The sequence below is a fragment of the Notolepis coatsorum genome (genome assembly GCF_963971535.1).
Source record: "Notolepis coatsorum genome assembly, chromosome: 19".
NCBI classification, from domain to species: domain Eukaryota; kingdom Metazoa; phylum Chordata; class Actinopteri; order Aulopiformes; family Paralepididae; genus Notolepis; species Notolepis coatsorum.
In genome coordinates this window covers 85171689-85188155 of record NC_140183.1, presented here as the reverse complement: position 1 = coordinate 85188155, position 16467 = coordinate 85171689, and the positions used below count along the sequence as shown (strand labels likewise).

Sequence of the window (16467 nt, the reverse complement as noted above, 5' to 3'; positions counted from 1 at the left end):
AATACTACGTTTAAATAAAGCGTGTGATTATATTCACTGTGTTTTTAAATATTGCCTATGAGGGCTCGCTGTCCTTCTGTTTACAGTAAGGGCTGGCGAGCAGCGTTTTCTCTTGTGAGGAGACTGCTTGATTCATGGGAATGCGTCTTTTAAACAGTTGTGTACCTGGAATCAGCAAGTGGGTTTTGCTACTTTGTGTTAACGTGCAACCACAGGCGCCCACCCCTCTCCTCAGAGCCCGTTGTGTGTTTCATTACGAGGGTAGAAACACATGACGGGCGACACGTTTTTTGCTTAAAAGACAGCTGGGCTCTAGGTGAACGTGCCTTAAACAGGCGCGGCCGCCTAGCCCCGGTTTTCGGTTAGCTGGTGTGGTTTGGGTGTTTTTCAAGACGATAAGGCGTGCAAAGCACGCTCATATGTGTCTGTTCATTGTAAACACAGCGCACGGCTAGCGGCGCCGCTTTCTGTCGCCTCATATATGCCTTCGTTTTACGTGAGGCTGGCTGGGGGGTGAGGATAACCCTCCCCTGGGGATGTTTTGTATCCCGGATAAAACTGGCAACGGAGGGGGACGACGCTGCTCAAAACGAGCGCGCCTTTCTTCATTTGGGGTTCCTCCGTTAACGTCACGCTGGTACGTAGGATTCCACTCCGTCGCCTCCCCCGACGTTAGGGCAGCTATTTGCGTACCGCGTGGCTACAGCAGTACCACATGTAGGTGTGGATGGAGGGAACGTTGAGAGAATTTGCACGCCCTCGCCCTCCGTTTTTGGGTTCTGAAACAGACTGCTATCGGAGTCTGCGGCAACGACAGCCCTGGCCGACGAGACTCAGTATCTGTTGGCAAGGCAGGAAAAGGGGGGATTCCCCATTCCCACACCGACCTTAACTCATTGGACGCCACAGCTTAAGTGCGCCAGAGGGCGGTAGAGCGCCACCGCTTTAATCAATGGGAGGAGTGGGAGATTTGCGAGTGCTTAAAATATATCTTAAATTATGGCTATGGGTCTAATACACCCGTCGCTTGCTTGCAGTTAACATGTACAAAACGGATTGTTTTTTCATCGGTACATTTCCGTTTTATACCGTTTTGAATACGAGTATAGTTTTGGTGGTTTCTAGTAATTCCAGAGAAAGATGAGATAATAGCCCTTTAGTGGAATACACAAAACACGTCATTTTTCGGCTGATTTATGAATAGTTTTCAAATAAACTATAGATTATCGATAGTATATGTGTCCTCATGCACGATACAGAAGCGGGCTGAAAAATCGCTTATCCGTGCATTGGTCGGCGCCAACGTTTGGATCGCTGTGAAAGAAACATCTGATTAACCCAAGATTGGTAACATAGAGTCCTTACCTCACATTTGATGTCCTGCAAAAAGATTAATCCAATTCCTGATCGCCATTCCAAATATTGATCGCGTTTATTGATCCAACGTTATATATCCAAAACACATAATCCACGCTGGTCAGAGTGTCCTCAGTCAATGTGGTATAACGATACTGCATGCCCGAGAAGGAAAACCTGGACCGGACTTTTTTTTTTATGCATAGTCCCAGTCAATCCAATCCAATGATGTGCAATACCATCCGGGAGACGATAGGCGGCGGTATTTGCCCTTTTGCGGCTCAGACCCATTCCCAGCGATAACATCAGGTTGGATGGATGAAAATGAATGGATATCGCTAATAAAATAAATAACGATTGAAACCCGACTATACTTGTGATTGGCGCTCAAGCGTCGGCGAGTTAACCCGACTATCATCGTGACTAGCGTCCAATGAGTTAATGGGTGGGACTTGAAAACGCCACAGGCTTTCGCGTTTTCTTATTGGCCAAGAGATATATCCGTGAGTTAAGGCCTGCATGGCAGGCCGCTATGAAATTGAAAATGGGTGAACCTGATACAGTCAAGACTAACGTCTTTTCTGATCTGCATCCTCTTGACAGTTGTGTGTATTGGGCTGTGCTGTGGTGTGCCCATTCTACAATCTGTTAAATAACATTTTCATTCATTCATTCACTCACGTCGAGGTCTCTCTGGGATGAACCCGGAGTCTTGTCAGTCAGCTCCTCTCTGCACCCCTGTGTAGTTCCCGGTCCTCCAGGCACAGGTCGGGCCTTGCCCTCGTTACCTGTTGGCCTCGGTTAACCCTTTTTTTAAGCCTGAAATGCCTTAAACTGCATTGTATAGCCTGTGTATACGCACAGTTGTGTTTCCCGGTTTTTTAATGGGTTAAGGGAGCAACCCTTTTCTGTTGGGATGGTTGTCTCCCCGGTATGCCGGTAGTGGAGTCGACTCTCTGGTAGAGCCCGGGTTTGACCCCGGCTCCCCGAGGGTATGCCCCTGCATGCTTTATGACGTCTGCCAATTGTGTCAAACTCTTTCTCTGGGCGCCCTCGTGGCGCATACCATAGTGCCTCGCGCACCTACGCGGCCGACCCGTCGTTATTTGTCGCATGTCCTCCCCACTTCTCCTCCCGTTTGCCCTCTCCTCTGTCGGTCCTGCGTGGCCAATAAAAACTGTAAAAATGCTAAAAAGAAAAATAAATAAATAAATAAATACTCTTTCTCTGAACCCGGGATTAATAAATTGGCGGGATCAGGGTTCGTGGCGAGGTCAGTTTACTGGCGGAGTCGGGGTCCTTGACCCCGATTCCGTGAGGTTCGTGGCCCCACGAGTTTAGGACATTGTGCACGGCATGCTGAACCCCCCCCCCCCCCCCACTTGTATTTACAGTCAGCCCCTTTAGGCGTGCCTGTGTAGTTTGCAGTCCTCCGGGCGCAGGTCGAGCTCTGCTCTTGTTACCTGTCGGCCTGGATTAAGGCCGACACCAGCACCAGCTGACCCCACGAGATTATGGGGGGGAAGCCTCCTCAGAGAGCCTCGGAGCCTCCTCCTCAGGGAGTTTCAGAGTCTCCTCAGGAAGTTCTTCAGAGCCTCCCCCCCTTCGCGGCGTGCCAGGCGGAGAAGGGCCTTCACCTGTTGTAGGCCCTGTCCGATACGCTGGCGGTGTAGAGGGTGGTGTCACCAGTGAACGCCTGGAGAGGTCTCGATGCCACGGCCTCGTTGACCTCACCAGGCCCCTTTTCTGGGGGTCCTGGCCACCGGACTCGGCGGTAAGTCCGCATTGTGTGGCCTGGGGCTGGGACCTCCTTCACGCCCGCTGCTACGGCTTCACCCGTGGGGTCGTTTTTTTTCTTTTTCTACCCCTCGGAATACCTCGCGGGTAGCGTCGGGGTCTAACAACCCCGACCCCACGAGGTGTGGGAGCAATGACTTTTGTTTTCACGTACGTTCCCTGGTAGCGTGTGGGGCGCGCGGTCGTGTAGTCGCCCGGTCTGCTCACCCTGTGCGTTTGTTGGGTGCTGTCCCCTCTTTCGCACAGTCAGTGTCCCCCCCCCACCCATCACTAGGGGGGGTGGGGGGGCCCGGACCCTCCCCGGTATTCTGATGGTTGTAGGGGACCTCAGCGGGTACATTTGTCGGGCTCTCCGCTCTTGTGTTCCAATAGAGCAGAGCGTAAGCTATACAAAATATAACAAAGGTTATCCTATAACCCTAGTTATATGAGTATAGCGAGCGCTCTGCTCTCACTCACTGAGGACCCCTGTTCCTGGTCTTCCGTTTTAACGGTGAAAGGCTAGGGAAGAGCACGAGTACGGTCACAGCCCTCGCTTATATAGAGGGGCGGGTGTGGGTGTGGCCGGACAGGTGTAGGTGCATTGTTGCTGAAAGTTTTCAAATTCAGGCCAGTAAACTGACCTCGCCACGAACCCTGATCCCGCCAATTTATTAATCCCGCGGGGTCGGGGTTCAGAGAAAGAGTTTGACACAATTGGCAGACGTCATAAAGCATGCAGGGGCATACCCTCGGGGAGCCGGGGTCAAACCCGGGCTCTACCAGAGAGTCGACTCCGCTACCGGCATACCGGGGAGACAACCATCCCAACAGAAAAGGGTTGCTCCCTTAACCCATTAAAAAACCTGGAAGGGGAATCTTCCAATAGAGCAGAGCGCTCACTATACTCATATAACTAGGGTTATAGGATAACCATCGTTTTTTTGGGGGGGGGGGGCATGTTGTACAGGGCCCCAGGGACACATTAATTTCTTTCTCTAGCACTTTCTGCCACGCAGTTATAACTATAGAAACAGGCAGGGACACAATCTAAAATCTAAATGAAATTGGCTAATCCACCTGTCATTTCATAAGCATGCCCAAAAGCAGGTAACCAACCATACTTCTATATATATATTTATTTATTTATTTATACTGAGCAAATGGAGGGATTATATCTGTTTTATCTGTTTCTGTTATGGGGGGTGGGTTATTCCCCCTGTCCCCTCTGAAATCTACACCTATGTCTAAGATCAGAGTGAAGTGTGGGTTGGGTAGAGTGAAACAGAGGGAGGAGAAAGTAAATAGGTTTTTTGATTGATTGATTGAAAACTTTATTAACAGATTGCAGAATGGGTACAATACAGTACAGCTCAATACACACAATTGTTAAGGGGATGCAGACCAGAGAAAGACTTTCGTCTTGTTTACATCAGGGTCCCCCATTTTCAATTCATCAGGACATATATGACATACATGACATACAGATAGTCAGTACTGCTACATCTTTTTTTTTTTATCCACTTTTTCTCCCATTTTTCCATATTTTCTCCCATCCCAATTTCGTATCATCCAATTCAACCCTCCCCTGTCACGAACGCTGTTTCTTGCCTCCCACAAGCCGGCTGCAATGTGGACTAAGTCATACATAGCACAAGTCCCCTCCGGTACTTGAGGTAACAGCAGTCGCATCTTTTCACCTGCGCAGCTCGATCTCTCAGTGTTGAGGAGTAACGCGTGGGAGGCTCACGCTGCCCCCGACACTTCCTGATTCTACTGCGCAGGCGCACCAACCGACTTGTAGGAGTCGCTTGTTCACAACGTTCGATCCCCACCCTTCAGTTTTCCCTCCCCGTAATACGGCCAATGTGTATTACTGCGGACGACCAGCCAAACTGAAAAACAATGTGGAGAGCTGGATTCGAACACGCGAATCCTAGCGTCTCCACACTGGTGGCGAGTGCCTTGCCCACTACACCACCTAGCCGCCTCAGTACTGCTACATCTATACATTTATGACATACCAGATTTGCAAATACAGTACTGTTTGTGATACAGAAGGAGTCCGGAAAAGGGAGTATATACATTTGACGTAGAAACTGTACATTGGAGGAGGTAGGGTGGGGGGGGTTGGGTACACTGGGATATTGACAACCATACTGGGTAATCTACATTGGAGGTGGTTGGGGGGGGGGGGGGGGGCACACTGTATAAACAAGCAAAACTGTACATTGAGGGGGGGGGGGGGGAGACACTGTACAAACAAACAAAATTGTACATTGGACTATTGACAAAACCATACTAGGTAAATGACTGTACATTGGGGGGGGTTGGGTTAGGATATTTACAGGGGCCAGTGTTGAATTGCAGTCTCCCGTAGGTGTCCCTTGAGAGAGGTTTTGAAAGTGGGTAGTGATCCACATTCCTTTACAGCTTTGGGTAGGGCGTTCCACATTGATGTGGCATAATTGCGAAACGTGTTTAGTCCCTTATTTGAGCCGAATCTGGGTTTAACATGATTTGTGGAGCTCCCTCTGGTGTTGTGATCGTGGTATTCACTGACCTTTGGGAAGTATTTTGACATGTACATGGGTACCTTGGTCGTGTAGTGTATCATGTAGACCAGGCCCATTGCAAGTTGCTGTACTCTGTCGTCTACTCTAAGCCATCCTAGGTTGTCAAAGTGGGCAGGGGTGAGGTGGGTTCTAGGAGTAAGGTCAAGCAGTAGTCTGACCAGTTTGTTTTGAGATGTTTGTAATTTTGTTTTTAGCGCCTTTGAGGTGCTTTGGTACCATGAGGTGCAAGCATAGTCGTAGTACCCCTGAATGAGTGCTCCTGCCAGAGTCTTCAGGGTATTCTTGTTTACCAGAGAGGAGATCCGGTACAAGAATCGAGTTCGTTGGTTGACTTTTTTTATTACATTGGATGCCATTTTGTCACAGGAGAGATTAGCCTCTAGGATGGAACCCAGGTAGGTAATTTCATCTTTCCTTGTGACAATATTGTCACCCACTGTAACTGAGAAGCCGTCGGTCTTGCTGAGTTTGTTATTTGAAACGAAGAGAATGGACTCTGTTTTGCCCATGTGTAATGATAGTTTGTTATCAGCGAGCCATATGCAGATTCTGCCTAGTTCCGAGCTGAGGGTTTTTTCAACCTGTAACTTGTTCTTGTCAGAGACCAGCAGGGCTGAGTCGTCCGCAAACAGGAACAAGTTGCAGTCACAAGCTGACGACATGTCATTTGCATAAATTAGGAACAGTAGCGGTCCTAGTATGCTTCCTTGTGGAACACCACAGCTCACTGTGAGGGGGAGGGATAGGGTACCGTTTACCTCCACCATCTGTTCCCTCCCCTCAAGGTAGGATTGCATCCAGCTCACTGATAGACTATCAAAACCAATTGCTTTTAGCTTGTCAATCAGAATGGAGTGATTGACCGTGTCAAAGGCCTTTTGTAGGTCCAGCATGACCATGCCGCAGTATTTGCCTGCGTCCACCTCTTGTTTGATGTGGTCATTCAAATAGAGAAGGCATGTGTCAGTGGAGTGGGATGTTCTGAAGCCAGATTGGAATTCGTAGATTAGATTTTTTTCCGCTAGGTACTTTTCGACCTGTTCGTAGACTATTTTTTCCATGACTTTCGAGATGGAGGTGAGAATAGAAACAGGGCGGTAGTTGCCTGGGTCTAATTTGCTGCCCTTTTTGTGCAGAGGGGTCACCCTTGCAATTTTGAAGTCCTTGGGGACGTGTCCCTGTTTTATGGAGAGGTTTATTATGTGTGTGATGATTGGGGTGATGGCGGCTGCTGAGTCTCTGAGGAATTTGGAGGGGATGTTGTCATGGCCAGTGGCCTTGTTAGGTTGGAGGGCGCTCAGTTTATTGAGTACCTCATCTGTTGTTACCATTTCCAGCTTGAAGTCGTCCTTGTGGACCCCTAGGTTATTGTAGTAAGCTACTATGTGTTCTACCCCATAAAGCCCTGAGTGGGAGGGTAGTTTGTTTACCAGTGTTGTGGCTATGTTTGTGAAGAAAATGTTTAAGTAATTGGCTACATCCAGCTTGTCTGTGATGAGCGTGTTGTCCGTTTTTATGTTTATGTTTGAGAATCTGGTTTTAAGTTTTTTACTGCATCCTAGTTGATTATTGAGTAATTTCCAAAGTTCCCGTGGTTTGTTTTTGTTTTCCTCAGTTTTGTCATTGATGAAATTCTTTTTTGCAGTTTTGATCATGGAGTTTACGTCGTTTCTTAGTCTGTTTCTTTCTAGTTTGAGTTCAGTCACGTGGGCTTGGAGTTCACTGCTCGTGCTTTTAGTAAGCTTTGACTGACTTTTACGAAACTCAGAGCATTTTTTGTCTCTGGTTTTCATAGCGGCCAGTATTTCGGAGTGCATCCACGGCTCAGCGCGATTTTTTACCCTGGTGGTTCTTAGGGGGGCCATGTCGTTTAGTATTGTTGAGAATTTGGTTTTGAAACCAAGCCATGTTTCTTCAACCAGTGTACCATTGAGTTCATCTGACCAGTCCAGACTCTCCAGTTCAAGGTTGAAGGCCTCGCTAGAGTAGGTTTTGAGGTCTCTAGATGTGACTGTTTTGTGGCAGCCAGCCTTTTGTTTTAGTTTTTTGCGGGTACAGAATATCATATAATGATCACTTAACCCGCATGCTATAACCCCTTTATTGGAGATCTTGGACTTGTCGGAGGTCAGAATGAGGTCAATGGTAGTCTGAGTTGATTCACATACACGTGTGGGTTGGGTGATTAGCTGGCTGAGGCCGTGCAGATCACAAAACCTACTGAATGACTTGAAGACGGGTGCATCTTTTCGTTGCATATCCGTGTTCCAGTCTCCAATAAGAATTTTGTCTACATCCTCAACTCCAGCTAAACACCCATCCAGTGTATCATAAAAGCCACTATGATCTGGCGGCCTATAGACTGTGCCAACCAGTAGGGATTTCGCCCTTTCGAATAGGATTTCCACCCATACAGTTTCAATTGATTTATGATTCAGGTCATTTCTGTTGATGAATAGGTAGGGAGTAAAGCGAGAGAGAGAGAGAAGGAGAGAGACAGAGAGACAGATAGAGACAGTGGTAGAGAGTGAGTGAAAGGTTGCAACAGAGAGAGAGGGAGCTCGCGGAAGGCCATCTGGCCTGTATTCTGTGGTTGGTAGTTAATGAGAGCTTGTTTTATTCTCCCTCAGGGGTTTAGAAGATTTACTGTGGATTAATTTCCCACAGATCCTTTAGCCATTGTCTTTCGTCATCTTTCTCTCCCTATTGTGTGTGTGTGTGTGTGTGTGTGTGTGTGTGTGTGTGTGTGTGTGTGTGTGTGTGTGTGTGTGTGTGTGTGTGTGTGTGTGTGTGTGTGTGTGTGTGTGTGTGTGTGTGTGCGTCTGAGGCTGCTTGTGTTTGGGTTCTGTGTAGTGCTCTTTGCCCCATTGTCTGGCCCTCAATGGGTAATTCTAGAGTTTGTGCGTACGTGTGTGCATGTTTTGTTGTGGTCATCTGTGTGTGTTGATGACCTTATGTGTACAGAATGTCTGCCAGTGGTGTGTGTGTGTTGATGACCTTGTGTGTAAGTCTGCCAGTGGTGTGTGTGTTGATGACCTTGTGTGTACACTACAGTATGTCTGCCAGTGGTGTGTGTGTTGATGACCTTGTGTGTATGTGTAAGTAAGTCAGATGTAAGTTAGATGTAAGTCTGCCAGTGGTGTGTGTGTTGATGACCTTGTGTGTACGTGGTCCAGTGGTGTGTGTGTTGATGACCTTGTGTGTACGTGGTCCAGTGGTGTGTGTGTTGATGACCTTGTGTGTACGTGTGCCAGTGGTGTGTGTGTGTTGATGACCTTGTGTGTATGTCTGCCAGTGGTGTGTGTGTGTTGATGACCTTGTGTGTACGTGTGCCAGTGGTGTGTGTGTTGATGACCTTGTGTGTATGTCTGCCAGTGGTGTGTGTGTGTTGATGACCTTGTGTGTACGTGTGCCAGTGGTGTGTGTGTTGATAACCTTGTGTGTACGTGTAAGTAAGTCAGATGTAAGTAAGTGTGTTGATGACCTTGTGTGTACACGTGTAAGTAAGTCAGATGTAAGTCAGATGTAAGTCTACATCACAACAACCTCCTAGACAAATTCCAGTCAGGTTTCAGGGCAGGACACAGCACTGAGACAGCGCTAGTAAAAATGTACAATGACCTGCTTCTCACCATCGACTCAGGTAGCTGTGCCATGCTCCTCCTCCTGGACCTCTCCGCCGCGTTCGACACGGTCGACCACTCCACCCTGGTCGATCGTCTCGAACACAGGCTCGGTATTGGGGGGTCTGCCCTAAACTGGTTTGCATCCTACTTGAGCGGCCGCTCCTTTTCGGTCAGTTTGGGTGGACACTCCTCCCCCACAGCTAGTCTACCGTATGGGGTCCCCCAAGGTTCCATCCTGGCCCCCATACTCTTCTCCATCTACATGCTTCCCCTGGCCGAAATCATCCAGACACACAACATTTCATATCACTTTTATGCCGATGACTCCCAAATCTACCTTCCCCTCAACCCCTCTGACACAGCTAACCTAGACTCTCTTAAAAACTGTCTTAGGGACATAAAAAGCTGGATGGCCCTCAACTTCCTACAGCTAAATGAAAATAAAACAGAGATAATTTTGTTTGGCCCCCCCTCTTCCACCAAAACACTCTCTAACAGCCTAGGACAACGCTCCACCCACCTCAAACCCCACGTCAAGAGCCTGGGTGTAATCTTTGACCCAGAGCTCAAATTCGACCGGCAGGTAAATGCCGTAGTCAAGTCATGCTTCTTCCAACTCCGCAACATCAGTCAAATAAAAACAATCCTTTCACCCGTCGACCTGGAAACAGTAGTCAATGCATTCATCACATCACGCCTTGACTACTGCAATGCCCTCTACACCGGCATCAGTCAGGCAGCCATGTCCCGCCTCAAAATGGTCCAGCACTCTGCAGCTAGGTTCCTTACCGGCACCAGAAAGAGAGAGCACATCACACCAGTCCTAGCCTCCCTACACTGGCTCCCAGTCCCACTTAGAATAGATTTCAAAATCCTCCTCCTCACCTTCAAGGCACTATCGGGTGCAACACCCCTATACATCACCGAGCTCATCACCCCCTACGCAGCACCCAGGTCACTAAGATCCTCCAACCAGGCTCGGCTGGTCCCCCCCGCACCAGACTAAAAAAGAGAGGCGATCGCTCCTTCAAGGCCGTGGCCCCCAAGCTATGGAACCAGCTTCCCCTGGAGATTCGATCTGCCCCTACGCTGGAGACATTTAAGGCCCGTCTAAAAACCCACTTTTATTCCCTAGCCTTCGATTAATCCTGATTCTCCCACACCCTAACCCACACACTCCCATGCAATTTTATCCTGCCCCCTCCCTCTTGTATCTCTTCTCGTGCTCCTCTGTCCCCTGTGTGCTACTGTACTTTGTGCTCCCCTATCCGCTTGTCCTATTTTCTGAATGTACTGTCCTGTCCTGTTGTGCCTTTTTGTATTTGTGTATTTTATAGGACATTGATTTTATGCTTTGACTGTACTGTACAGCACTTTGGTTGGCTCTCGAGCTTTTAAATGTGCTCTATAAATAAATTACTTACTTACTTACTTACTTACTTACTTACTTACTTACTTACTTACTTACTTACTTACTTACTTACTTACTTACTTACTTACTTACTTACTTACTTACTTACTTACTTACTTACTTACTTACTTACTTACTTACTTACTTACTTACTTACTTACTTACTAAGTAAGATGTAAGTCTGCCAGTGGTGTGTGTGTTGATGACCTTGTGTGTACGTGGTCCAGTGGTGTGTGTGTTGATGACCTTGTGTGTATGTCTGCCAGTGGTGTGTGTGTTGAGGACCTTGTGTGTACGTGGTCCAGTGGTGTGTGTGTTGATGACCTTGTGTTTATGTCTGCCAGTGGTGTGTGTGTTGATGACCTTGTGTGTACGTGGTCCAGTGGTGTGTGTGTTGATGACCTTGTGTTTATGTCTGCCAGTGGTGTGTGTGTTGATGACCTTGTGTGTACGTGGTCCAGTGGTGTGTGTGTTGATGACCTTGTGTTTATGTCTGCCAGTGGTGTGTGTGTTGATGACCTTGTGTGTACGTGTGCCAGTGGTGTGTGTGTTGATGACCTTGTGTGTACGTGCCAGTGGTGTGTGTGTTGATGACCTTGTGTGTACGTGTGCCAGTGGTGTGTGTGTTGATGACCTTGTGTGTACGTGTGCCAGTGGTGTGTGTGTTGATGACCTTGTGTGTACGTCTGCCAGTGGTGTGTGTGTTGATGACCTTGTGTGTACGTCTGCCAGTGGTGTGTGTGTTGATGACCTTGTGTGTACGTCTGCCAGTGGTGTGTGTGTTGATGACCTTGTGTGTATGTCTGCCAGTGGTGTGTGTGTTGATGACCTTGTGTGTACGTGTGCCAGTGGTGTGTGTGCATTCTTCCCTTCACCTCTGTCCCATGTGCTGCTAACGGTTGAAGTCTGTGGACAATCGACGTTAACACATTGACGTTTAGATCCGTCTTAATAGCATCATGACCATGTCAAAGTTCAGACAGGGCAGGTTGGATTGAGTTTGTGGGGATCAGAACACATTTCTCAATACTGGGCTTGGAGACTGCTCCCTAAAATTCAACTGAAGAACCCGATTTTCGATTTAGTCAAATATTAAGCTTCGGACTCAAGGTAGCAAATTCACATTTTCTGTTGGGTGCATTCTCTCTAAGCAAAAGTTAATTAAATTAAAGTGAATGAAGGTGATACTGTTGATATGCACTAAAACAGACTTCTTGTGCATATTGTTGCTTGTGACCTCTCATAATTCCAATTTCAGGGACCCCCTCAAACGTTTGTCCCCAGTCCCTGTTTATTTCCTACACTGCCTTGTCCTCCCATCTACATCTACATTTACATTTACATTTAGCTGACGCTTTTCTCCAAAGCGACTTACAAGTTCTGTACGACAAGTCATCAGGAAGGAAGGGCACAACTCTATCAGCTGAGCAACAATGTGTTGAGTGCTACAGTGTAGGTTAGTATATTAGGACAAGTGCATGACAGTAAGGTTAGTTAGGGTTAGAGTTTTTTTTTAACATTTTGAAAGGTTAGAATTACATCAGACTAGAATTGTTAAAAACATGCTATGACTATGCAGCCAAATCTGCAATTAGAGAGCAGTAAAGTGTTTTATGAAAAACAAAATGATGAGGTATTATTGACTAATATAATTGTGAAACAACACAACTGATGTAGAACCTCTGATGTAACTAACCAAATTCCCGGTTTCTCTCATTCTCTCTACCCCTCCACTCCTGCCGCCGGTCCCCAGCCGAGGGTGACCCCCGAGGGCGAGTTCCTCCCGTTGGACAACATGGACATCAACGTGGGCTTTGACACGGGCATCGACCGCATCTTCCTGGTGTCGCCGGTGACCATCGTCCACGAGATCGACGACGAGTCCCCCTTCTTTGAGATGGACCGTCGGACGCTGGAGGGCGACTCGGAGCTGGAGGTGGTGGTCATCCTAGAGGGCATGGTGGAGGCCACGGCCATGACTACACAGTGCCGCAGCTCCTACCTGGCCTCCGAGATCCTCTGGGGACACCGCTTTGAACCCGTGCTCTTTGAGAGGAAAGACTGCTACCAGGTCAGAGAAGGCAGACCGTTTGGAGGCAGGGAACAAAATGTACTTTTTGGCTTACCAGCCAAGGTTGCTAGTCGATAAAAAAAAGAAATAAACAGCCGAGACAGATTTTTTTCAACCTAAAATTATAAATAGTGCCTGCGTCAGGAGGGCCCTACTCTCCCATATATGGCTGACACGAGGGCATTCAAAAACCTCTTCTCGCTTCACTCAGAAAACATCTCTCTCAACACTACTGTCCACCGAAGGCCTAGCTTAACTCATCTTGCCAGGTGCTAGCTTTCGAGTAGTGCAGAGTATCTTGAAGTCTCACCACAGAATTTGAGTTTCTCAAGAGGAAATACACACTATTGTTAGCACATCAGCTAACGTTAGCGTATATTTAGGTTAGCCTGTCCCCAAACAATGACCATAAGCATGTTAGCATCCACACTAGCCTACTCTTATTGCTAACTGGCCTAGCTTCTACGTTACATAGGTGCAGTTATTAGCGCTAGCTACACATAGCTATCAGCTATCTATCTGTCTTACCCGAGTCTGTGGCTTCCAAGCCCTTTTCTTCAGTTATGCAATGTGGTTGTCAAAGCAGAAAGCACTGGCTATTAGCACACCAGCTCCATGATCCAGGTAACCATGATGACCCATGGGTATGTTCTTGTGGATGCAAGATTTCAGCCATGGACACTATTTATTGTATGAAAATTCTGAAAGTTGGCTCCTAATTCTTTTTTTTACACACCAGAGTGGCCGAGTAGCCTCCGTAATTTACCGGCCAAAGAGGAAATCTACACGCCATTGGTGCTTGGCAGGTGTTCCTTTTGTTCCCTGTTTGTAGGTATATGGTAACAGGGGAGACAGGGATCCTGCTGTGACTACAGCTTTACAGTATATCAGTAGAACTGTTGCACCCAAGGGGTGCAACAGTTCAATCCAACAATGATTATATTGGGATCATTTAAAAAAGATTTGATTCGATGCGTTTAGCGCCATACAGTTGTAGTGCTGGGGTTATGAAGAAATACATGGCAGAATTGTTAGGGGAATCATAAACAGAGATCAATTTTTTTCGCTGCTGTAGCTTTGTTGATTATTAGCAAATTAACGTTTGCGCTGTAGACGGTACTTCAAACGTATCGCTTTGGTGGGAAAACACATCACCACTGTACAACTTTGGTTCAATCCAAAGGTCCATTTAGAAGCTTTTTGAAATTCAATTTACCATTCACCAGACACTCATATTATTTGTTTGCATGTCAGAGAAATCAGGACGGTAAATACACTGCGCCTTGTAATGTAATTAATTTGCATATCATCTCAGAGGGAAGTCAAATTAATCACCAGCGTCAACGTGTTAATATTGCTAGCCCTACTTTTGACCTACTTTTCACAAGAGTAGGTATACAAATGTAATTTATACATTCAGAGATGACTGAATATATGTCATTAAAACCTTTGATCAAGTTTTTAGTTCACAGAATTATGTTTATCAAATAAATAAACACATTAATTTCAATGGTCAATTTCATAGATCAATGCAGTTGGGATTTCCATTCAAATTGATGCATTATGGCACATTGATTGTGTTTTACACCCCTAGTGACAGGATAATTCAAGATTCAAAATTCACATTTATCATTTGCTCAGTTAAACAGACAGTTACACCGTACAATGAAAATCTTGCTTTGCTAGTCCCCCCCCTTCACACAGAATCACAACATATAGACTTAAACTAGACTTTAAAATATTAAGAAAAACTTTAATGCTAAAATAAAGAATCTTTAAAAAGATGAATAAAGTAGAAAAATAAGTGACAAGGTAGATTAACAGAGTGACAGAGGATAATAATAATAATAATAATAATAATAATAATAATAATAATAATAATAATAATAATAATAATAATAATAATAATAATAATAATAATAATAATAATAGGGCGGCTACGTGGCGTAGTGGGCAAGGCACTCGCCACGAATGACGGAGACGCTGGGCTTGCCTGTTCGAGCCCAGCGCTCCACATTGCTTTCAGTTTAGCTGGTCGTCCGTACTAATACACATTGGCCGTATTAGGGGGTGGGAAACTGATGGGTGGGGATCGGGCGTTGTGGACAGCGACTCCTACAGGTCGGTTGGTGCGCCTGCGCAGTAGAATCAGGAAGTGTCGGGGGCAGCGTGAGCCTCCCACGCGTTACTCCTCGCCACTGAGAGATCGAGCTGCGCAGGTGAAAAGATGCGACTGCTGTTACCTCAAGTACCGGAGGGGACTTGTGCTATGTATGACTTAGTCCACATTGCAGCCGGCTTGTGGGAGGCAAGAAACAGCGTCCGTGACAGGGGAGGGTTGAATTGGATGATACGAAATTGGGATGGGAGAAAATATAGAAAAATGGGAGAAAAAGTGGATAAAAAAAAAAAAAAATAATAATAACAATAATAATAATAATAATAATAATAATAATAATAATAATAATAATAATAATAATAATAATAATAATAATAATAATAATAATAATAATAATAATAATAATAATAATAATAATAATAATATAGTAGTAATAATAATATACTACTAATAATAACATAGTAATTGCTTTGCAAATGGTCATGATGGTTGGTATGTATTGTTACTGTTGGTGAAATAAGAGACTCACCCTCTTGTCCTCCTCCCCCAGGTGGACTACTCGTTCTTCCACCGGACCTACGCCATCCCCAGCACACCTTCCTGCAGCGCTAAAGAGTTGGCCGAGCACAAGTACATTCAGAGCTCGCGCGCGTCCTTCTGCTACGAGAACGAGGTGGCTCTGCAGCTCGTCTCCCCTGACGACGACCCCCCTGACCATGAACCCCAATGCCCCTCCCCCCCGAGTGGACGCCCCTCCCACTCAGAGCGTCCTCACACCAACTGACCTGGTGGGGGCGAGAGCAAAGGAGAGGGGGCCACAGGGAAGAGGAAACGGGGAATGAGCCAGGGCTTTACAGGAAGTGATGTAAGGGATGAGATAGGTAGACATGGAGAGACTCCGATTAGACTAACAACTTAGAGAAGGACATGGACGGTGGAGGAGTAGTAGTCATTTGGCAGTAATAGAGAAACACTGTGGGCATAGGCGGCGGGTTAGATGAACATTTGGGTAGGCAATGTCGCGCGGAGCGTGCAAAATGTTTCCTTTTTTGTCAATACACACACCCACTAGGCTATGCGAGGCGAGCCCTACTCATTTAATATATAATGCAAATTAAGTGTTCAAATGAAGGCATCCAATAATAGATTAACCATTGTCTTACCTTAATACATTGGTCGCCAAAATCGCTTTACAGCATTATTGCCCGTCATGCGTTGAACGCCAACAACGCTGTACAGCGTTTTTTATATCAATATTTAATTTTTTCACCATGGCATTCATAATTCATCCACCCAACCCCCGGTGCTCCAGCGGGACCCTGAATGAGACTGCAATGCCTCAATACCGCCGCCTGGTGGATGGTCGGGCGAGTTACACTCTCAAAACCGGATGTTGTCATCGGTACGTCGAGGAAATTCCTCCGGCAGTCACATCTCGTTACGGGACTACAGACAAACACTGGCGTGCATATGGATCGCTTCCATAACGCAATAATCTATATGATTTCGGCGTTTATTGCGCCATACAAACC

General features: G+C 46.5%; 1 protein-coding gene across 1 annotated transcript in view; it reads left to right on the top strand.

The window, feature by feature from the left end:
- The window catches only part of kcnj14 (potassium inwardly rectifying channel subfamily J member 14), a gene marked incomplete at both ends in the record, with an annotated part of 20559 nt that extends 4840 nt beyond the window's left edge, over nt 1-15719 (top strand). Inside the window, 2 exons of the mRNA XM_084336753.1 lie at nt 12499-12816; nt 15486-15719. Of these exons, the coding sequence (XP_084192879.1) occupies nt 12499-12816; nt 15486-15719 (552 nt within the window). The remainder of the gene's footprint in view (nt 1-12498; nt 12817-15485) is intronic.
- Between the last annotated feature and the right edge of the window lie 748 nt (nt 15720-16467).